Source organism: Amborella trichopoda, chromosome 4 (assembly GCF_054954075.1).
Source record: "Amborella trichopoda isolate Santa Cruz 75 chromosome 4, AtrichopodaSantaCruz75HAP2 v2.0, whole genome shotgun sequence".
NCBI classification, from domain to species: Eukaryota; Viridiplantae; Streptophyta; class Magnoliopsida; order Amborellales; family Amborellaceae; genus Amborella; species Amborella trichopoda.
The window spans coordinates 1,280,082-1,305,141 of NC_142339.1; the positions used below are offsets into that span (position 1 = coordinate 1,280,082).

The 25,060-nt window shown below is 38.3% G+C and overlaps 1 protein-coding gene across 9 annotated transcripts in view; it reads left to right on the plus strand.

Moving 5' to 3' along the window:
• LOC18439467 (isoprenylcysteine alpha-carbonyl methylesterase ICME) overlaps positions 1 to 25,060 on the plus strand; it is a 51,801-nt gene that overhangs the window by 12,348 nt on the left and 14,393 nt on the right. For 4 of the 9 annotated variants that reach the window (XR_016053727.1, XM_006849631.4, XM_088864221.1 and 1 more), the window contains exons 2-7: positions 9,138 to 9,214; positions 9,447 to 9,516; positions 9,628 to 9,708; positions 9,887 to 9,961; positions 10,127 to 10,228; positions 10,345 to 10,485. Coding sequence is in view for 7 of the 9 variants with exons in the window: in XM_006849631.4 (XP_006849694.1) it covers positions 9,138 to 9,214; positions 9,447 to 9,516; positions 9,628 to 9,708; positions 9,887 to 9,961; positions 10,127 to 10,228; positions 10,345 to 10,485 (546 nt within the window). In the remaining 2 variants the exon portion in view is untranslated. Of the gene's footprint in view, positions 1 to 9,137; positions 9,215 to 9,446; positions 9,517 to 9,627; positions 9,719 to 9,886; positions 9,962 to 10,126; positions 10,229 to 10,344; positions 10,486 to 25,060 lie in introns of all 9 variants that reach the window. The other 5 variants (XR_016053728.1, XM_088864224.1, XM_088864225.1 and 2 more) reach the window with 3 other exon arrangements.

A 25,060-nucleotide genomic window follows, 5' to 3' on the forward strand; every position in this document is an offset into this window, starting at 1 on the left:
TCCATAAATTGATTTTTAGTTAATTGGAAATTAATTTTGTTTTCCTCAGAATATTTAAATACTGAAAAATTGAATATCTCTTAATTTATATATCCAATTTGTAAAAATAAAATATCTAGATATTCACAAAAATTCAAATAATCAATCTAAAAATCATTTAATATCAAAATAATTAAATCGTAATAATTTTGATTGGGAATCGGATCTGACAAGATCTAGGAATTATAATATTATGGAAGCACTCCACCTTCCACTATGGACTATGATCTATATTTGCTTTCTCAAACTGACCCAACAGGTCTCCTAACTCACAGACTATTGCAGGGGTTCATAATTGGGCTACCAAAATCAGCCAATAGGCTAGGGGACATAATCCTAGTCTATGGATTACGGGTTTCCCCTAGAGACGAGTCCAAAGTCACACAGACCAGATGCAACCACAACTCTATGGTGCATAGGGGTAATCTCTCGCATATGTACATGTTTCACCCTCAATGGTGGTTAACTTTCTCGATATAACTATCATATGTACATGTCGTGTGATGGTTCAGTAATGAGGCTTTGGCCCTCGTTTCTAGTGGCCAACCATCATGCACAGGGGTCACACAGTCTCTTGACTCACTCTCCTGGGCAACTCCGGCCTCATCAAGGGATGACCCATAAAACCCTCATCGGTTTTGTTTCATGCCCAGGCATTAGGGGTTTTCCAACTCGTCTGGCCTAGCATGTCATACCAAGTCTGAGTATCGGCAAATAGCATTTGCTTAATCTCGGTCTAGCAAGACGATACTCCCACTGAGTTTATATTCCACTATATCAAATAATTGAATACAAGCTTTTATAAGGCCTTTAATGGCGACAAAAACCCAACAACGATCGCTTTGTAGATCTTGATATGGAAAAGGAATCATGCACATAACAACATCACCACACTAATTGCAGATCCACTTGGCATATGAAACGCAACATGTCTCCTATAGCTTTAGCCACACCCTGCGAGACATTTCAGCAACTATTCCTCTTGGTTTTCCACATCCAAGAGAGAATACTTTAGTACCATGGGTATCCATTGCACCCGCATGCCACCATACTTTCCTTGCACACAAAAAACAAAAGGAAAACTAGTTACCCCTTGACGAGATCAGTGTCAACAGGGTTAGGGTTTCCCCTTTTTCTTTTTGAAAGGAAAGGGGAAGATGAAAGGAAAATGGAAGAAAGGGGAAGATGTAAGGAAAGGGAAAATTGAAAGGAAATGGGAAGATGAAAGGAAGGGGGAAGATGAGAAGATCAGTTCGTATTTTCTTTGATACCAAGTTAGAGAACTTAGAGAGAGAAAGTTATGGACAAAACTGCCCATACAAAAAGAATTAGGACACTTAGGTCAAAAACTTGGATGATAAAGGATTTTAACATTGTTTAAATAAATGGTTTGGATTCTTTCTTCTTAGTTTACAAAGCATTTATCATGCCTTGGCATAAATTTAATGTTCTATGTTATTTCGAGCCAACATATTTGAACTTAAATTCATATGGTTTACGTAATGGCTTGTAAAGTTTGAGTGATATTTTGACTTTGATATTTCTTTAATATGAAATGGAACATATGTAAATTCTGTTGGACGTTGTTTGTTTTATGTAGGGAAAATGTGCTAATTTCCATTCCTTGTCATTGCTCAACACACTTTCTGGATATTGTGATAAGTATTATGTATAATGATACAAATTTACAAATAATAGTTTAAAAATATTGGTATGTTAAATTACTGTTTTGTATATCTTCGGTACATCACTCCCAGCTGGAATTGGAAAAACGATTTAGATCTATGTCTGAAACTGTTGGTATAAGATCAATACATAAAAAGAAAAGAGAACACGAGAAGAGGAGAGAGAGGTGGCATAAGAAAAATGAGGCTAAATGTTTGGCCTAGCCTATTGAGTTAGAGGAGTTACATTTTATATATTATTGACATGGAAAAATTACAGTAATACCTTTTTTAAATGAGAACCCACATTATATTCTTATTAAGTGATGTATTCCATTTATGCACCTAACTTGTCATTGCACTTTCAACACTCCTCCTTAAGCTGGAGCATGGATATCAATTATGTCCAGCTTGATAACTTGTAGTCTATCACGTGAAACTACTTTTATGAAGATACCTGCTAGTTGGTCTCATGATTTCACATGTGGAGTACAAATAATTCCAGCTGTTTGTTTTCCCGTTATGAAATGATTGTCCACTTCGATATGCTTTGTTCTGTCATGACATACATGAATCTTAGAAATTTGAGATGGCTGCTTCATTATCACAATGAAGGGTCACTGATAACTGAATTTCAACTCCCAGATCAGCGAATATAATTCTACTCTATCCACATAATTTTACAAAGTTCCATGAGCTGTGGCCTTCTATTTTGCTTCAGTACTTTATTTGGCCCCTACAATGCATTTCCTAGTCTTCTGTGAAATGAGATTGGTGCAAACAAAGGTATAAGAACTTGTTGTTAACCTTCTATGAGTCAAAGAACCAATCCAATCTGCATGAATGTTGATTGCAACACTGAACACCCATATGACCATGATCATTAAATAACAATCCTCTCCTTCGACATGACTTGTGAGACTTTAGGATATGATAGACAACATATGAGTGTGGTTTACATAGGGCATGCATGAATTGACTAACTACACTAACCGCATTAGATATATCCAGTCGTGTAATTCTAAGATATATAACTTGCCTGCTAACCTCTAATATTGTCTTGGATCCTTTAGTACCTCTCCCATCTGTGCATGGAGTCTATGTTTAGCTTCCATAGGAGTATTCATTGGTCTAGCTCCCAACATTCCAGTTTGTTGTTATTTAGTATCTGTCAGAGTGTCTAATATGTGAGGCTAAAATACTAGTACTTCTCGACAACTCTGTATAACCTATATTTAAGTATATATAAAATATGACTTCCTCTAATTTTACACCTAACATGTAGCACCATGGTGGTAGAGTTGGCGCTTTGTTTGAGTAGCCCGGCATAAGAGGTTGGGTCATCAAAACCCACCAACCATCTTGTTTTTTATTTTTCTATTTTAAATAAGTTTTGTCTTATACTAAATCAAAGTGGCTTTTAGAAGTGTGGTGGTTTCATGTAATGTAAACGATGTCTCAAGTTGAAGTCATGCATTGGTTAGTGGTTAGTGACAGTTTTTGTATTTATATTATATAAAAGGCTTAAAAAAAAAAAGGTTTTCGTTGATAGGATACATACATGCACCCTCACCAGTTTTAACATTAGTTCTACTATAAAACCATTAAGTTTGTGTTAAAAAATGTCAGACATTTATATATAACTTGTCGATACGTACTAACAAATTGATGGTGCCATTAGACACATATGGTCAAGTGTCGATGACATGTTGACACGTGTTTACACATGACGCTACACAATGTTTAAGTGTCCTGGTAACACTGATTGTAATAGGTCCAACACGTATTTCTTATGAGAAATATTTATTTCCTTGTTTGACTTTTCTACTTCACTACCTAAAAAATATCTGAGTGGACCCAATTCTTTTATGTCAAACACTTAGGTGGCACCTGAGATAGTCCATGTCTTCTAATGTCTTCTAATCTGTCACCTGTCAATGCAATATCATCAACATCACTATGGATCTGTATGACAACAGTATACAGAAATTGTTTTAATTGACTTTTTTCAATTGCCATTGAGGAAATAACATTTGTTTTATGGGGGTGTTTGATTGGTTTGTCTGAATAGCAACTGAAAAATGTTATTCTTTCCAAATTACAATGCTACAATATCTTCTCTCTCTCTCTCTCTCTCAATTTCAGGGAGAGAGAGTATGATAGGTAGGTTGTCTCAGGCTGTGGGTTCCTTTAAATAGGGCCCATATCACTGTCTATGGATGTTATGATGGAAGGAGGGAGATAGACAGAAAGGTAATTGAAAGAGAACAAAGAGCCAACCTTATTAGCTTCTTCTTTTGTCTCCTCTTTGTCCTGTATTGAGATGGTGGTTCTGTTCAAGTGAGAAACAAGGATGACAGAGAGGCGTGAGAGGGGGGGTATGGGAGTATGAAAGAGAAGGGGAAGGAAATATAGTTAGAGGGTCACGGGAGGAAGAAGCACAAGAGATGAGGAGGGTGAGAGATGAGGAGGCGGGAGGGAAGGAAAGGAGGTAAGGGGGGAAGAAATGAAACACGTCCCCGCGTTTTGCTATCCAAGAAAATTAAAGGATTGAGGAAATCAAATGGAAAAGGGCTAAATTAAGGTGTAAATTTTTTAAATAGACCCAAATTGCAATTTGGAAAGGGAAATCAAATGGACTCTATGACTGTTGCAATCCCAGCACAGTTTTTTCTCCCAAACAATATATAATCAGCTTAACTCTTTCTGAACTGAATCTTCAGCAGGACTTCACTGAATTTTTCAAACCGCGCCCTCAACAATTGTTTGAGTTCATATGTCTCTTTTTTTAATTTTTAGACCTTTCCTATCACCCTCTGAAGCTGAAAACTTGGAGGCACAACCAATCCCACTGCAAAACCTTTTGCTATCAATATCGCTTTATTTTATCATAACATCTGCCTTGTATTTCACCATAAACACTTACTTGTATCATACTACCTTCTTTCATTTTAGAAGTTTGGTGAGTTCCCAAGTATTGTTTTTTCTTCAAGGGCTTGTATTTCCTCCCACATCAGGACCTTCCATTGAGGTTTGATAGAGCTTTTGCTGCACATGATGAAATGCTAACAGTAGACAAGGATGATAGGAAAATATGATAAGAAGCTGACATCAACTTATATGAAACAAAGTTGCGTATAGGATACTGAGTGCAGGAATATTTACCTTCACAAAACGCAACCAATAACTTAATGTCCAACGCATGAGTGGAACTAGGAGGTTCTAAGGGAAGAGTAGGATAGGGAGGATTGTCTAAGGTTTGTACCTGGTTCGAAGTTGGCAATTTAGTGATGATCAATCTGGACTTTAGGTTGTACCAACTTCCTTCGAACATACATCTTCAACTCCTCATTGGGTTCAACTGGGGCATTTCCATCTTCAATTTGCGTAATATCAAAAATGAAGTAGGGTTGAAAGAGGTTGAGGCAATGATGTTGAACTGCTCTCTTTTTATCTAATGTTCTCCCCCTAAAGAGAGCATATTTCTCCAGCAATGGAGAAATATGGGATGGATTCCAAGAAGATAACTTCTATAGAGACATAGCTATCTTTATTAATAGAATCATAGCTTGATTTGCTGGATATCCTAAGAAAATACACTTAATGGCTTTAGGTTCGAGTTTGCATCTCTAAGTGCCCAGAATATGAACAAAACACACACAATCAAAAACTTTGAGAGGCATGGGAAACAAAGAGGAATTAGGAAGAACAGTTTAGATCGGGTTGCCCTAACGGGCCCTTGATGGCATACAATTTATCATGAAGGCAGATAGGAAGGACAACTTATAAACTGTAGTTGCCAAATCTCTCACTCAAGGTCGCGATTCCAATTCGGAATCCCGATTCTACAATTCCAACAAAGAATCTTCACGGAATCCATTTCTATGAAATCAGGAATCTCGATTCCAACACTTATAAAATCTTGTTTCTAATATTTATTTATTCTTACTTAATTGTTTGAAGCTTGATTCTACATTTGTTGAATTTGGATTCCACATATAATGCTGCTAGATGCAATTGTTTTTCAAATCGATTCCTGAATCCCGATTGCTAGGGAAGTCGAAAAGCGATTCCAAATTGATATGAATCTCGATTTAAATGCATTAGAAACTCGATTCCAAAGATGTTGGAATCTCAATTCCATACGACTCGATTTTAAATAGGTTAGAAACTTGATTCCAAAGAGGTTAGAGTCTCGATTCTATACATGTAGGGATCTCGGTTCCATTTGGGTAGAATCTTGATTCCTATAAAGCAGGAACCTCCCGTTTCCTGCAATTCCTATTTTACAAACCTCGATGCAAAAAATAAGAATCTTCTAGACAGCCACGATTCTGATTCCTAAAATGATTCAGAATCTCAAGCGTTTCCCACAACTATACTTCAAACCATAAGACTTTTGGAACTTTCATTCCGAGTGAGATGGATCGAGTAACTTCCAACTAGTGTCGATTTTTTCTTAGCAACTCCATTTTACTGAGGAGTATAAAGGAATGCTGTTTGGAACTCTATACCTTGATTCCTCAAATAATCTCTATGATGACTAGTAACATATTCATCACCATTATCAAAACGAAGTTCTTTGCTACTTGCATTATCTTGTGTTCTAACCATTTTATAGTAAACGTTAAAGAGGTTTGCAACTTTATCCTTATGTTTCATTCGATATATTATGATGGTCAATCTAGAGCAATCATCCACAAAAGTAACAAAGAAATGACAGCCATAAATAGAAACAATAGGAGAGGGACCCCATACATCAAAATATATAATAGAGAAAGAAGTGTCACTTGTTTTTTTATCGTTGATAGGAAATGAAGTTCTATAATGTTCCAACATTTGAGAAATCTCACATTGTCATTGAACTTGATCAAATGATGTGGAGTCTTAGGAAACAAAGATTGCAATGTGGAAAGAGGAGCACGACCATGCCACAAATATGCCCGTTCTTTATTAGAAATCAAAGACATGGCAGTGGCTTGAGTTGTGTTAGGAGCTTTATTTGATGTCTTTAGAAGGTATTCCCCCCCATCCTCACGATGATGCATAATTGTCTTTCCCGTTACCAAGTCCTGAAAAACACAATGAGACGGCAAAAATGTTACAAAACAATTTGAAGTTTTTGTAATATTGTTGACAGATAGAAGATTATTGAACAACTTGGCAACAAAGACAGTGGAGAGCAAAGTCCTATTTATCTAAAGAGTAAATCACTCGTGACATAAGGGAAAGATCGCTGCACCACGGCTCTCCCCTCCGCACCTTCTTTACCCCACCCCCTCCCCCTCCCCCTCCCCCATCCCTCCTTGCCCCCCTTGGGATTTCCTCTCCCTGTCTCTCAACGGCTCCTCGGTCCTTTGAATCTAGGATTCCTCTCTTCATCCCCTGCGATTCTCCTCAATTCACTTGTTGGCCATTTACATCCCCCTAGAGCTAATTTGAGAGCCATCGAAAAATGGGCTAAAAAATATTGGGACGAACCCAACATTGGTTGTAGATCTCTTCATATAGGTGACATTTTATTTCCTTACCTTCCGTGGAGGCATCTCTTCACACCCTGCTTACACCCCTTCCAACTTTTAAAGGGGCTTTCTCACATTGTCCAAATGGGATCCTAGTTTAGGAGCTTTTCGTCCCCATCGAATCTGGGTCCAGGTGTTCAATATTCCCCTCCACATTTGCAACCTGGAATCTTTCAAGCTCATTGGCAACACCATTCATGACTTCATCAGGGTGCATTGGCAATCTTCAGAGTTCCTACCTCTAGGCTCCATCCAGGTGCTCATTGAATCCATCTCCCCAGAGCTCATTCCCGATGCCATCTGGATATCCCTCAACAGCCTATTCTATAGGGTTCATTTGGCTTGGATCCCGGCCTCGCCCCCATCTAGCCGTCATTTTCCAGCCACCCCAACCCCTCCAAGTAACAAGAAAGACGGAAGAGCATCTCTTCCCCCGGCTGTTCGCCGGAGAAACAATCGCCGGAATTATCTCCCTATAGACGTGGACACCACCTCCCTGCAAAAGTTTCGAGTAACTTGGTGGATGCGGTTGTCATTGCATCCCATTCTTGCCCTCAGCCCTCCTCCTCAGCACAGCAACAAGAAGTACAGCCGCCGCAGACTCAGAACTCTGCATCCATCCCATTGGTCAAGAGAGTTTCCTCATTTGGCCCAAGCTCTTCCTTGCTTCAGATTGCTGGTCCTTTTTCGTGCTTGGCAGAAGATATACCTGCCCCCCTGCCATCGCCATCGAGGACAACCATTCCTGTCACACACCCTTTATCGGAGACACCCTAGGCCACGTGTTAGTACCTTTTTACACTTCTCCTCTTCCTTTTTGCCCTTTCCTTTTTCGTGTATCCCCGTGCTGCTGCCTTCCTCTTGCTAGATGGCACCTTCCACCCTGCCACAGGTGTCGCCTGCTGGTCAATCCCCCGCCCTTGACCTCCACATCTGCCCGTCACCCTTGGGTCGTCCTCTCGGCCCGACAGAAGTCCCCTTGTCGTCTTCCGGCCTCAGGTCAACGCATGTTTTTCACTCTCCCCTTCTCGCCAGGTTTACCTCTCCTCGCCCCTCGCCCTCACCTCTCTTCGTGCGGCCCCCGCTGTTTAGAGGATGAGCTCTGTTGAGGTTTCTCCTCCACCCACATTATCAGCAGTCTGGCCGTACAACTGCTGACATTGGTAGTGCGTCCAAAGTCTTAACAATCGACTTTCAAATTTTTCAGACATTGATCTTGCTTTAATACCAAGTTGGGAAAAATGATCTGGATTTAGGTGTGAAGTTCTTTAAATGTATCCCATTTATGCCCCTAACTTGTCATTGCACTTTCAAAAGCTGGTGCCAAACTACGGAATTTCTATTCTATTACCTTTCCCTCTCCCAGCCGCTCCCAAACTAGGAAACTTCTTGGAAAGGTTAATTCCTTACTCGTGCTCCCAATAAGTAAGTCCTTTTATACATCGCCTTTCAGTTCAAGTCTCTTCAGGTGAGTTATTTCTTCTTCTTACTGATTGTTGTAATTTTTGCAATGATTTTGTGGATACACTATTTTTCTCTTGCACTTTCTACAATTATGTTCAGATCCTTCTGGTATTCTTGTGGATGCATCATCCAATAGACAGTGTATTCCTATGGATGCATCATCCAATAGACAGTGTATTCCTATGGATGCATCATCGTGTATTATGCTAAGCAATGTATATATTCAGTTAATCTAAGGAAAGTTAAAGACACAGCTTGGTTTTGCTTTGATATTGTTTTTCTTGGGTACTGGTTTAATCCTTCATATCGAGTGAGCTCCTTTAGGAAATTTAAAGCTCCTTTGTGGGTGGATCAATTTTTATTCGTTATACCATCCCAATTAGTTTATTCATGTTTGTCAATTTATGTTTCTATTAATTTGCTTGCTGATCATTTATTTTTTGTTCAGGGTAGGTTACCGATGGATTATGCAGTTGCTGGCCCTTGGTTGCTATGCTCTGTTGCTTATGCCAGGTTTCCTGCAAGGTGTGTAGTTATTGGCAACAATATCCAAAACCTGGTTAACACATGGATCTCCAATCACTGCCAACTCTATCTTATTGAGATGTGACTAAGCCATGGCAGAGTTACTCTCTTCAATCTCAAACAGTTTTACACCATAGTATTCAACCATTTATATTGTTCTTCTTTGAAAGTATTTTAAAGAATATAAGCGAGAAATATACGACGATATTTTATCTGTGTTTGCTTATTGCAGTGGGGTATTACTATTACTTTTCAAGACAGGTCCGTAGAAGTGTGGTTTATGGGGATCAACCGAGAAACAGGCATATAATTTATTTTATTTATCCGTTTTCTGACAAGTATCATCCATTAAGGTTGCATGCATGTCATGGTACCTTGACTTATTCGGCCTTTTTCCGTACGTTTGTTTGCAGGTTAGATCTATATTTGCCTGTGAATCTTGACGAGCCAAAGCCAGTTGTGGCATTTGTAACTGGGGGTGCTTGGATTATAGGGTTAGTTTATGTATGCTGATTCCATATACCCCATCATAGTTTGATAATTGATCAGATGTTGGGTTTATATTTATGTTTCGGTGCCAGTAAATGTGTTTATTAGTCCACTTTCTTTGCTCTTTCCATCACTTAGGTGCATTCATTGTTTGACTTTTACTGTGAGGATTTTGGTGTTTAGGTACAAAGCTTGGGGTGCTCTTTTGGGACAAGAATTAGCAGAACGGAATGTCATAGTAGCTTGCATAGACTATAGGTTGTTCTTTTCCTATATTTAAATTGTACATGTTTTACTAGGATATTCTACACCGCATAACTTTTGATTCTCATCCTATAGATTTTCCATTATTTCTAGTAACAATTGTTCGTCTTATGTTTATGCTCTTCAAATATTTACTTTGTAGCCATTAAATACTTTCAGGAATTTCCCCCAAGGAACCATAAGTGATATGGTGAAAGATGCTAGCCAGGGTATCTCCTTTGTATGCCAGAATATTACTGATTTTGGAGGTGATCCGAACAGGTATTGCTTGTTCTAACCCCATGCCATGCTTATAATAATACAGTCCTTGCCCTTTCAGCTAGCTTTATTGCATTTGTATAGTAGCAAGTACTAACTTTTCATGTTTATCCACTTAGGATCTTTGTAATAGGCCAATCAGCAGGTGCACATATTGGTGCTTGTGTCCTTTTAGATCAGGCAATAAAAGAATGTGGGGAGCAAGAGGATTTGACATGGAGTGTATCCCAAATCAAGGCTTACTTTGGAATATCTGGCGGGTATTCATTTTGACATGACTGTACATGCAACTTCTTGTTTTTTAACTGTTTCCAGCATCTCCACATTAAATATTGTTGACAAAAACCTTTTTGAAATTTGTCTTCAATGACCATTGCAATTCTAGAGTCCTGAAACATATTTGCATGTTTCAGGGGTACTTTGGCATGGTATGTTGAGTAGCCTAGCTTCTGTTGGGACTAGTGTCCTCATGGGCAATGTAGTTTGTGATATAAAAATTGTAGTTCAGAAAGGCTCCAACCAAAATGCTTCTGACAGATGTATTAGGAATTTCCTCAAACAAAGGTATGCATTTGGAAATCATGTTGTGGGAATGTAGGGAATCTGGCTTGGTGGAGTGAGTTGGAGACTTTATAACAAAGGTCAAACCATTCCTATGGATCTAAAAGGCATTATTGATCACATGCTCGACATAAGGATGACTATCCTTAGAGGAGTATGTGCAGCACTGTTCCCAAACAAGGCCACTTCACATTTGTCTAGCAGAGACTTATTATTTCCATCAGGAGGGAGAGTTGCAGTTTGCCAAATCCAGTAACTGGACTTGTATTAGGCTATAGAAACAGGTAAAATAGAAAGGCTAGCTACTTGATGAGTGACTGCAACCATCACCAGCAAGAACACAAGGTCCCCCCAATGTTCTGCAACAGTTGGCATGGGCTGTCACATCAATCAGATGTAGGCAAGCATAAAGAATGTTGCAAATTGTTTTTACCTATTTGTGATCCTCATGAATTTTTATTTTTTTATTCAGATTATATGGGATTTTGTGCATTTTCTATGTTGAATTTTCTTTTATTCTTTTCTTTTTCTTTTCTATTTGCATAAAAAATGTGCTCCTATCTTGTGGTAGATGAATTTGCAATGGAATAAAGAAATGTTCTAGGTGGATCTGGGTATCCCCACACTGCAAACTGAAATTATTAAAAAACATATGCTCATAATTTCCAGCTATATGCAAATAAATCCATTAACTTGTTCACATCTTTATTTTTTGATAATTTGGTGAATGCTTTGATTGGTAATGAGATTAATAAATTCAAACCATCTCATCCATTAAAATTTAATGTTTCATTGAATTTGGATGATATTATTCTATCTTCCATGAGAAGTGGCTATCTAAGGGTTACTAAATTAGGGAAACTCTGATTCTAATTAATGATATAGGTGGATTGCATACATAATGACATGCACAACATGGCTATATAGCCATTTACAATGTTATATGTTCATAAAGATTAGTTATTTACCCGTTTATGTGTTCAGAATTTGGACCAACTAGATGTAAACGATTTTATTTCAATATATTACCATTAAAAAAATAATTAGTTATATACTTAAATTCCACTTTCCTGCATGTAATAACTTGTACACACTGGACACAGTTTTGTTAAACCTAGAGTGTCTTTAGCTTAGGATATTTTGAATGATTGCCAAAGAGAGGAGCAGTAGAGAAAAAGAACTCGGGAAATGAAGTGGGTCTAGTTATTTATTTGATCCTGGTCTCTTTATTCATATATCCTTCGTACTATTACATAAAAACATGCAGGCTCATAACTATAGTAACATGACTATACACATGCAATACACTGAATACATAAAGACATTTACACATGTACAATCTTCCTCAAGTTGGTGCTTGAATGGCGAATGTGCCAAACTTGCCCATAATGGTTTGAAGCCGACAGTAGACCACGGCTGATCCTTGTGATCTATTGGTAACTTATCTTGGTGGCTTCCAATATGTCCGAGGTTTGATTAGGTGAGGAAGGAGAGAAAAGAAGCCAACCCTAGACATCGGACAGATGATCCTTTCACATGTGTATTAATCATTTTGGTAACCACCTTCCTTTGAGTAAAATGAAAATCCACCTCAATGCGGGTTATTTCACGAGAATTGAATTGGCGACAATTGAGATAGCAATTTAATTATAAGGAATACAGGAGACTTCACTTCCACACCCATGTCATAGAGCAGTACATGAAGCCAAAAGATCGCTATTGGGCTTTTGTACTAGCAATATCACAATTTGTATTTTTGCTCTTCCAAGTGATCAGATTACCTTAAATGACTGTGCAATGACTGTTATTGGATCAACGATCAATTAGACACCATTCCATTCGGTATCATAGTAGCCAATTAAGTACCAGTGAGTACCCTTAGTCGTAATAATGCCTTAATCAGAAGCTGACTTGAGATATCTCATGACGCATTTGATAGTCCATATGCAGAATTCAAGGCATAAATATGTTAAGTTGACTAACTACAGACATGATATGGGCTTGGTGATCACAATATAGATGTTGATAGTCATTGTCTTTTAAAGGCATTCCTGGTGTTTTAAAACTCGTGAACCGACCAACTTGAGACTCACCCGTGTTGGCTCTGCTTTGGACTGTTGCTTTAAATGTAAATCCATAAGAAAAGTGGATAAGGCTAAGAAAGGTGCACAAATTGAACAACTCACGGTACTTTTAATCTAGAGTCTAGGGGTTAAAGTCCCAAGACACCTGTAAATACCTTGTTTATTTTACATGCAAAGTATCATTACAGCAGAACAATTCTGAACCAATTACATATTTGGGATGAGAGAAAAAGAATACTCGTTACAGGAAGAAAAGAAAAACAGTAGTACATTTGTGGGGAAGACAATGAATCTTGGGTATGGAGTACAATTGCGGGGAAAACAATACATCTTGGGAATGGAGTACCAATGCAGGAAGGGTCATACATCTCGGGTGTTTTACCCTTATACCTCACCCCTTGTAATCATCTCGTGTACTTTAAGATATTTCAACTATAGCGTACTTAAAGATATTTCTAACTATACCCTTATGCCTTTGCCCTTGTAATCATCCTGTGTAATCTTCTCTTTCTTTTTCTCCTGTGCACTCGCTTATACTCTTTTGTCGTCTTCGTTCTTGCTGTTGTTCTAGTTGTAGTAAGCTCGCTTTTATCCTTTATAAAGTCTTCCATATATGTCTCTTAGTGGAGACAGTTGAGCAAAGTGGGAAAAGTTATTACCATAATGGATAGGTAAAATTGACTGGCATGTCCAAAAAATGGTTGTGAAATAGTGTAAATATGCGTCCAACTTTCTTCAAAATAATACTAGTGTATGCTACAAGAGTGGGTTATGTGCCTGACTTCTAGGATTAGGATAGGTTTTCACAGAGAAAAGGGCTGGGTGGTCAACTTCCACATTCAGAAAGTCATGGTTACTGGTTTCTAGAACCTTATCCATTAAAGGAGTATGCAGTACAGCCGGTTGCTGCTGACCACCCCTTGATAGTATATTGGCGAATGCTAACCCAATACTGAGCCGCCAATTCAACGTTGAGTCATTGAGCTATTAAGTCAATTTGACATCAACATTGTTACATAGACACTCCACTTTTACCCTTGTAGCATGTCGACACTTAGACACGGTCAACACGCCCGACCACGCACCCGACACTTTGTCCGTATGTGTAGGGAAAGATACTGTGTTGAAATGGGTGTCGACACATCTATATTGCACGTCTAAATTCCAGACACAAGAGTATCACTATGCATTTAAAATGTTATTCATTCCTGGGTTTTGAACCCATGATCATTTGTAGTAATCCAAAGCGATAACCACCACACCATTAATGTAACTTTATATTTGAAATATATATTACTTATCACTTATCAAGCTATCAATGCATTTGTTGCATTTATTACTTTATTGGACAAAGTCTACGACATGATATTAAAAAAAGAACCCTTTTATGCATGCCCTTTTCTGCATGTGCATCACATGTTTATGAATTTTTATTAATATGTTATTAACTTATTATCGTATGCATGTATTTACCAATATATTTAATGTATTTGTCATTAATTTATTGTCTTGTTAATATGTGTTCATACATACTCAAATAAATATTATCCTTATTTTAATTTCTAAAAGTCATCATCATCATCCGAGCTTTATCCCACCTATTTAGGATCGGTTACACAAATTCTATTCTACCATTCTGCTCTATCAAGGGCCATACACTCAGTAAGACCATAAGTCACTAAATATTTTCTCACATGTCCTTTTGTGCCTTCCGTTGCCCTTTTAGAGTTTTCCACTTGAACCAAATCTCACTTCATAACGAGTGTTGTACTAGGCCTATGCTGCACATAGCCAGCCCACTTAAGTCTATTTCCATTATTTTATTGCCTATTGAAGCCACATCTAAATTCTCTTGTATGTATTCATTCTGAATTCTATCCTTTCTTATCTTGTCACTTATCCATCCCAACATCCCCATCTCAGTCGTGCTCATCCTATGGTATGTTGTTTCTTAACCGCCTAACATTCCATCCCAAGCATGGCTAGTCATACAGCTGTCCTATAGAACTTCTCCTTCAGCTCATTGGTATGTGACGATCACATAAATCTCCGAATGCACATCTCTACGTCACCCACCCAGCTCTAATTCTATGTACGACATCTTCCTCAATCTCTCTATACTCCTGGATTATCGAGCCAAGATATCGAAAACAATCTCTTTTAAGGTATTTCTTGGCCATAATCCTTAACTACTTCCTCGTTTCTACTCGTATTATTGCTGAACTTGCATTTCATATATTTTGTCTTAGTCATTTTTTTTGAAACTAATTAACTTTTGTCTTAGCCATTTTAATTTCTAAAAGTAAGATGAGGTTTATAATTTTAAAGTAAAATGTCTATTGTAGGACTTCGATTTGGAAGTTTCTAATGTGAAAATAGTGGTTCTGCTGTCCCAACTACCAAATTCATAGATGTTTTACATTATCATCATCATCATAGCCTTTTCCCAATTAATTATGGTAGGCTACACGAATCCTGGTACGCCATTTGCTCTATTGAGGGCCATACCCTTAGTGAGGCGATAAGTCCCTGTAGTTTTTCTCACTACTTCCAACCATGTCTTTTTGGGCCTACCCCTTGCTTTTTTTTAGCCTTCCACTTGAATGATGTAAGTTTTGACAAAAATTTACGTTGGCTTCCTACCTAACACAACCCTGCACCTTTAACTGGGCATGAGATGTGTTAAGGGAAAGTTTATAGTCCTCACCCTTCTTAGACCATCAAATGTTATTAATAAAATAATTTAAACATCATTTTGAAATATAAAAATTTATTGTTTTTTAATAAAGTAGATTTTTACTTTCAAATTGTAGTTTTATTCGCCTCCCCCAGTTGGTATCATCGAGCTCAATTTCGATGGATGCTCCCTGGGTAACCCAGGCCCAACTGGAGCCGGTGGGGTTTTTCGCGACTATAATGGCAATATTTTGGCCTCTTACTCAGATCACTTAGGCCATGCAGACTCTCAGTTGGCAGTGGCTACAGCCCTTTTGTTGGGCATTAAGAAGTTCAACCTAACTTGGGGTTCGCAGTTGTATGTCGAGGGGGATGCCAAAAACATTATTTTTGGTCCTCTGGAAAGGAAACTCCTCCTTAGTACCTTGCCTATATTTTTGATGAAATTGAGCATATTTGCAGAGTTATAGACGTCTCCTGGACCCATATCTGGAGGACGTCGAACGACTTCGCAGATCTTTTGGCTAAGGACACCGCTTGGGCCCAAGCTAAAGCCCCTGTATAGATGCGACTTTTTGTTGAGCTACTTAGACTATGGTTTGGTCGCTGACCCATCTCCTTTTTTGCTCTGGACCTCTGTGGGTGCTCTCTTTATTTCTTTTGCACAATTTATCTCTTGTAATTGGGCGTGTCCTATAAGCCCTCTGTTTGCACAGTTTATCTCTTCTACTTGGGGGTATCTTATTAGCCCTTCATTTTTTGTACAGATCGACTGCTAGGTTGCCATTTGTTGGTTGAGAGATCCGGTCTGTGGGTACTCTCGACTCTTGCTGATGTACACTTCTTTTTTAATACAAACTGTTAATCTCCTCAATAACAATTGTATTTTTATGGATTTTTAATTTTCATTTATTTTCGCTATAACTTTATTTTATTTATATATATATATATATATAATCATACAACCCAAATAGTTGGGATAAGGCTCAAATGATTGAAAGGTCGACAATGTGATCTAGCCAAGTATATATAGTTAAAATTTTTCTCTCTTTTATTCATATTGGCTAGAGTACTTCTAGACATCCAAAAAATAAACCCTGATAGAATCCAGGATCTTCACTTTGATACCATTAAAATTCTTGAATTCATACAAAATACAATACATAAGATTGAATCAAGAAACAGGAACCATTAGAATGCCCAATTACCTAGCCAAGTGTTACCCCAAGGACTTGATACACCCCACTCCGAGTCTCCTCTGCCAATGGCACATGGGATCAAGGTCCTCAACCTTGTGTCACAATTTGTGAGGCCTACGCAAACCCTAATTATGAGAGCAGAGTACCAAAAGGGAAGGGAACCTCCTTTCTTTCTTTAGGGTTTTCTTACAAAAAGGGGCGTGCTGCCACTCTTTTCTTGCATGGGGTGTGGCACCCCCTTCTAAACCTAACCAGAGAGAGAGAGAGTGAGAGAGAGAGAGAGGGGGTTTAGAGAGATGCGTCTATGTCTCTGTACTTAAAGACTATTTATAATACAAGGCTAGGGTTTTGGGGTCTCAATTTGGCAACCTTATTGAGACTCAATCTTGATCGTCGATCTTAGGAGACCTGTGGTAATAGATTTTAGCCACCTATTATCTAGATCAGCCATCATGATTATAGTGAAGGTATTAGAACCATTATCCCTCTATTTTCCTAACCCATTCCCATTAAATATTTGATATATAGAAAATAAGGTATAAAATCAGAAATTATGGAGTCCACCCACTCTCACAAATATGGTCGGGCTCAACTGACAAGTTCAATGTGTTGGAGTACTTGGAATATATAACTCATAAATTTCATCCCTTGACTTTCTCCAGCACAAGGACCTTTGTAGCCTTTTCGTGTTAGATGAAATTAAAGTAGAGAAGAAAACAGTTTGGTAGGATTTAGAGAGAGAAAAAGAGGAAAGAAAAAAAGATGATGAAGGAGAGAGAGAGACCTGTGAGAGATAGAGACGAAAAGTGAGTGGCTTAGAGGTTACTTGTAACCTCTACCCCTCTTATAACATTAAGTGCCCTAATTACAACTTGTGGACAATAATGCCCTTACCTAGAGACATAAGACAAATAACGACTAAACAAAAAATAAATGGCAGTTCTATCCATCAAATACAAACTTATTCTTTTCATTTCCAACACACTCCTCAAGCTAGGGCATAAATATCAATCATGCCCAGCTGGCTTGTGATATCATGTAATTTATCCCGCCCAATGGCTTTGGTAAAGATATCTGCAAGTTGATCTTTAGACTTCACCTGAGGAGTCTGAATGATCTTAGCATCAACCTTTTCTTTGATAAAGTGACAATCTATTTCAATGTGTTTAGTTCTTCCATGAAAAACAATATTTTTACGATATGAATGGTTGCTTCATTATCACAATACAGAGTTATGGGAAGCTTAACTCTAACATCCAAATTAAAAAGAACACTTTTGATCCGCATTACTTTGCATGTACCATGAGCCATTGCTCCGTATTCTTCTTCAGCACTTGATCTTGCTGCCACATTTTGCTCTTGCTTTTCCAAGTAACCAGGTTTCCCAAGCGAAGGTACAACAACCAATTGTGATCTTCTATCAGTCTGGGAACCAACCCAATCAACATTTGTATAAACTGCAACATCAGGATGTCTTTGATTTGAAGAAAAATATCCCTTCCCTGGTGCTGACTTGAGATATCTTAATATTCTGTACACAAAATCGAGCTGGGGTTTATGTGGTGCATGCATAAATTGTCTAATAGTGCTAACTACATAAGAAATGTCTGGTCGAGTGATTGTGAGATATATAAGCTTGCTCACCATTTTGTTGATACTGATTAGGAGCTTTGAGCAGTTCTCTCCTTCCTCCATGAATTTTATGATTAACTTTTATAGGAGTATATGCAACTCTAGATCTGAACAGCCCCGTTTGTTGTAACAAGTTCAACACATATTTTCTTGGGTCAGGAACAGTTTCTTATTCCAGGTTAGCATTCCAAGTATGGTTGCTTAGAATTTCAGGTTTTACCATTTCTTCCTCCCGGTATATGTCTTCAACTCCTTCTCTGAAAGCGCACGATTCCTTTTAGATAAACCACTCTCTTAAGATAAAAGTAGTGTGGGAATGGGAAGGGGAACAGCTTATGTTCTCTCTTCACTAAACTGTATCTTATTCTCCCCCCTGAAGTAAGCACTCATGGCATATAGAGGAGAAGTATGGATAAAATTCAAAGAAAGTAACATCCATGGAGAGCGGACCTTGGTTTTAGGATCATAACACTTCTATCCCTTTTGATGAGATGGATACCCTAGAAAGATATATTTGGCAGCTTTAGCATCAAGCTTGTCCCTCTTTGTATTAAGGATGTGGACAAAACATGCACAATCAAACACCTTGGGAAGTACAAGGAACACAAGTGAGTTGGGATGAACTATTTCAATAGGAGATTTTGCCTTAAGAATACGAGAGGGCATGCTGTTTATTAAAAAGGCAGTAGTTGAATTGCTTCAGACCAATTTTGTTTTTGAACTTTCATATCCAGTAAAATAGCTCGGGTGACTTCCAACAAGTGTCTATTTTTTCTCTCAACTATACCATTCTGCTGAGGTGTGTATGGACACGTTGTTGGAACTAAATCCCTTGAATCAAGAAGATAATCTCTGAGTTTGTTTGACACATACTCACCCCCATTGTTAGATTGCAAGACTTTAATTTGTGTATCATGTTGAGTTTTAACCATTTTGTGATAGACTTGGAATAGATTAGCAACTTCATCGTATGTGTTTCATTAGATAGATAGTTGTAAATCTAAAACAATCATCCACAAATGTAACAAAGAAACGAAATCCAAACATAGCAACTAGTGAAGGACCCCCGCATCAAAGTTTATAAGAGAGAAAGGAACATCACTCTTTTTATTGACATTGATAGGAAATGAAGTTCTACAATGTTTTGACAATTCACAAATGTCACATTGCAATTGAACTTGACCTAGAGACTCAAACAATTTAGGAACCAAAGAATGTATGATGCATGACCAAGTCAGGTGGACCACAAATATACCCTTTCTTTATTAACAATTGAAGATGTGGCTGTTGCAGTCAAGGCACAATCAGGAGTGTCCAAAAAGTACAACCCTCCAATTTCACGACTATGCCCAAATGTCTTCCCCATCATTAAGCCATGAAATCTTTTACTTTCACCCATAAAAACTTGTGAATAGGGAGGATCTTTCAGTTTCACCCTCAGACACTGCCATTATCTTGCGTTGAGTTTCTTCACATTGAAGAAGGGAGACAGCAATACGATGGCAAAGTCTCGCCATCGAAAACATTTGCCCTGATTGTTTCATACTCTCCATTAACTCCCTTCAAAAGATAAAAAATCTTCCTTTGTTCCAGTCTTCCTCTATTCCTTTGCACAGGAAGAACACTGTATGGGCTGATGCTGACTAAATTCATTCCAAAGTCCACATAAATGAGCATAATAGTCTCCCAGTGACAACTCACCCTATCTAAAATCACTGATTTGCTGCTCTAGTTCATAAACCCTTGCAATATTTTTCTTTTGAGAATAGAACTCAGAGACTGCCTCCCATAATTCGTTAGATGTATTACAGTTCATAAAGGATCAACTCATATTAAGCTAGATAGAAAAAGTATCCATTTCATAGTAGTCATAGCTTTAGCCTCCCAGTCTGCATATTTAGTATCCTTCTGGTCTGGTTTTTCCCCACGGCTGTCAATGTATCCAGTTTTTTCTTTCCACCCAAAAATAGTCTAACCAACTTGGACCATTCAAAACAGCTGGTTCCATCAAACTTGATTGTGGTGATTTGAGGTCCAGATGACTCCATATTGGATGCTTATATAGAGACATTCTCTACTATAGTTTAAGATCTAGTTACACTGTCAGTTCGTAATCAACAATTGAGATCAGGCTACACCCTTTGATCACTTCAAATAAAACGTTTTACAGATTTGGTTACCTTCAAATCTGATCACGCTCCCTTTTTTTTTCAGAAAAATGTCAAAAAACCAGCACTAACAGTACTTCTTTGATTGGGCCATACAAACCCTAATCCATCTAACAACTAGGTCTTCGAATAAATATGTGATCGGCATCCAAAATCATAAAAAAAAACTCACCTTCATTGGCACAGATACTGCTCAAAGAAAAGTTAGGAATTTTAGGGCATAATGATTTCATCTAACCTAAGGATGATGTCAACCCCTAACACAGTTCCTACACACCTTTATGAAGATCGACCCCCCACTACAGTAACTCGCTATAGTACCATGCAACAATATCATTTTTACCGATTGTCGGGATCTGATACCAAGTTGAATTTAAAGTAGAGAAGAAAATAGTTTGGTAAGATCTAGAGAGAAAAAGAGAGGAAAAAAAATAAAGATGATGAATAAGAAGGGAGAGAGAGAGACCTGTGAGAGATAGAGATAGAGAGGGAAAGTGAGTGGCTTACAGGTCCATTGACAACCCTAATTACAACTTATGGGCAATACTGCCATTATTTAGAGCCATAAAACAAATAAGGACTAAATAAAAGATAATGACAGTTTTGTCCATCAAATACAATAAAACTTGTTTCTTTTATTTCCAGCAGTGTTAAGTGGAATCAAAGGTGGTGTTGGCAGAGGTTACCGCTTCTTTATCATTTGATACTGCTGCATCTTTGACCTTTAGCCGGTTCTCATTGATTATCCGCTTGGTAATCTCCTTAAGCATATAACTGGTTTCAAGCGTTGTGGGTGCCTTGGGATAAGGCCACGTCCCACCTTAGGATTTTGATCTTATCGTTCCTCTAAGGGACCTTAAAAGGAGCAAGATTTAGAGAAATATGGATCTCACTTCCTATAAAATGGAGTCTCGGTCTACATGCTTGTAGGATACCTCCAAAGAGAGGAGCTATACTATTAATTGAACTACTGCTCCTCTCTTTAGTATTATAAATTCATTTCTTAGAACATATTAAAATGTGGTGCATATCACATCGTGGTATACTAGAATTATGGTATTAAAAAACTACAATTAATATCATAGTATGCCAATTTATAATATTGCAAAACTTTATCATTGTAGTAAATTGGAGAACTATAACTATGAGTTGGTAATAAGCTAAGGTGTATGATAATGGATTGAGCAGGCATTGACTTGATTATAATTTTATTTTATACTACTAATTGATCTTGTTTTGTCTATATGCTTAGATCCCTCCAAGTCAAAAACCTCGATCCCAGTGACATGGGATCTCTCTCCAGGGTGTCCTGGGATATAGCTCCTTAACTGTTGAATATATGGATGTCAATTCTAACCCCAAGGAGCTTCCACCCTATGGCAGTTTGGTGTTCCCTGAACGATCCCACTCCTGTACCTGCTCCCACCTCCGACAACTATGGTCAGTGAGTCAAATTGTACCAGCAGGACTTAGTCTTATTGACCTTCTTGCCTTTTGGCACCGTCCTTGGTGCAAGTCATTCAAGTTCACTGTGAGCCTTTGAGCTTGTGGACTATGAGAGACACTAGCTCAACCTCGAAAGAAGATTTCTTAGCTTCACCTTTAGGGTTAGGACCCTTTTCCTTTCGTTGTCGGGAGCAGGGATCCTAGCAACTTTGGATTCTTTAACATCGATCCTGCTGACTATGATGATATCTAGACCTTTTGATAATTCTGAGGGATCTCAATTCACCCTTCTTAATTGGCTAGAGCGAGTTTGCCCATACGTGGCTATGCAATCATTGTAGTAGTGATGCACCTAGCAGTCTTTTGACTAGTCAAGAAATGAGCCTTGTGACCCAATTAATCGATCTTTTGATGACCCCCTTTACGATGATCCACATCCCAAAGTCGCAAGGAGATCCAGGAGAAGGCAAACTTTTTAGATGAATTTATTTTTAGTTTATTGCTATTTTTACAGTATTCTAGTTATTTCTAGTATGTTAATTAAAGTTAGGGCCAGTTTAGGGATATTTTATGCCTTATTTTAACTTAAGGGACTTATGAGGTTTTTTTATAATGTTTTAACTTAAGTGGGGGTAGTTTTGGTCTGTTTATATCATAATGTACCATAAAAAGATTTGAGGTGTTAAGGTTTCTAACACTTTTGGAGCGTAAACAGTAAAAAAAGACTAAATAGTCGCCAAGCCCCATCTAGGGTTTTGGAGTCACTTTTTTGTGCATGTAAAGCCAGATCCACTCAAATCTGGTCTATTTTGATGGTTTATTGAACTATGTTTGCCTCTTTTCTCTATTTCTTTGTGTCAAATTGGTATCAAAGCCTAGGTTTTCTTCAACAAGAAGTTTCGCCAAATCAGCCTAGAATTTCGTAGTTTCTGCTAGGTTTTATTGATTCTTTGCCTAGGGTTTGTCATTTCGGGAACCTATGATAGCAAGAAGAGGTCAAGGCAAGGGTATTCTTATGATCCACCTCGTGATCAGCGGGATCAGAAGATAAGAGTATCTACGACAGCAAGTTCTAGAACTTACAAAGCACCTTGCAAGCATCGTTCGTGGGCGAGATGAAGTTTAGTCTGTCCAAGATGATGTTGAATACAACCCTCATCACTGTCATGCTCTGTGGGATGAGTTGAGTGAAGAGGAATATGATCAGAGGTATGGGCGACACTCAAAATCCATAGATCTAAAAGTAGATATTCTTGATTTTGAAAGAAAGACATAGCCCGATGACTTTATAGACTAGTTAAACGCAGTAGAGAGGGTCCTTGATTATAAGGATGTGCCAGAGAATAAATAGGTGAAGATTATTGCCATCAAATTGAAGAAATGTGCTTTGGTATATAGTGAAGGGCATATGACAAAAAAGGATTTGATCCGAGAATCAGGTCGAATGACATTTTTGAACCCTTCATTCCCATTGTTGTGATCAAGCAAGAATGCCTTTTGACACTTTCTGATCGTAGAGATTGAGGTCAAAGCTTTGCCGTATCCAAGGGAGCGTCAGGTCTGTTTGTTGAATATATTTAAGTAACAAGGTCCACCAAGAAAACAGGAAGCCCAGGTCCTTTTAAAGCCCAATTTATCCTTCCAAGGAAGAAGACATGGCCTTTTTTTAATTAGAACTCGAAAATAGGGAACAACTTAGATTCTTGCAGTACCATTACAGATTTGATTTCACTAGTCTTTCTCTTATCCCGAAGGAAACATCTCGTAATCCTTCGATTTCGTCCGAATTAGCTCCTACTACTCCTATCCTCCTTATCCTCAAAGATTGTCATTGGTCCTTCGTACTTTGTTATGTTATTTTATTTTGTTAGAAAGCCCACCCGCCCATGGGAACAGCTGAGAGCAAGGCGAGAGAGAATGGGAAAGCCCATAATTAATTCTTGGGAGAAGATGAAAATGAAATTTCAGGAAAAGTACCTATCTGAAAATTATTTACAGTCTTTATATTAAAAGATGCATGTGTTGCACCAAGGAGATAGGTCAGTGGATGAATACACATATGACTTTCACCTTTTGACTGCCTGTATTGATGTGATCAAGCGGGAGGAGCAGTCCATTGCTGGTATGTGAATGGACTGCGCCAGTCAACTCAAGATGTGGTAATTTTGCAGCATTATTGTACCCTTGATGACGTCTATAACCTTGCAAAGAAGGTTGAAACTCAGCAAAAATGACCCTCGAACAGGTGGAGGGCGAGTGACGGGGGAATAGGGCAGCAGCCCATGGTGGTGATTTTGGAAGAAAAGCCAGAGTGATTGGTGCTGGTTAGCTGTTTCAGGTGATTAGTTCGACATCTCGCATTGCTGGAACAGCCAACCAGCAAGTTGCCCTGGACCAAAAAGTGGTTGTTTCGGGAGTCAGGCGACCTAAAAGGGGTACTGGTAGCAGCATCAAGTGCTACAAGTGTTCGAGGATTGGGCATGTCTCATCAGAGTGTCCAAATCGCAAGTTTGTTGAACTTTTTGAGGAGCTTTATGATGAGGATAGCAGGCAAACTTTTGAAGGTGATCGCTTCTATGATGAACTGGTTGATGAAGAGGACCCAGAAGTGACTTATAGTGATCATGGGGAGGCATGGGTGATCCTGCGCAGCATGATTATGTCCCAGATCATGGAGGAAAATGACTGGTTGCACATAAACATATTTCATACATGTTGCGCTACATATGGAAAAGTGTGTAATCTAATTATTGATGGAGGGAGTTGCGAAAACATAGCTTCTCAAGTGATGGTTGATAAGCTTAAGCTCAAGACAAAAAACCATCCGAAGCCTTATAAAATTCAATAGTTCAAGAAGGCTGCTGAGGTAACTGTATCTAAACAATGTATTGCTTCTTTTTGTATTGAAAAAATATACAAAGACGAAATGGGGAGATGTAATGCCTATGGACGCCTGCCATTTGTTGTTGGGGAGACCATGGTAGTATGACAGGCATACCACTCATGATGGTTTCAGAAACACTTACTCCTTTGTCAAAGATGGGGTTAAATTGATTCTAGGACCCTCTA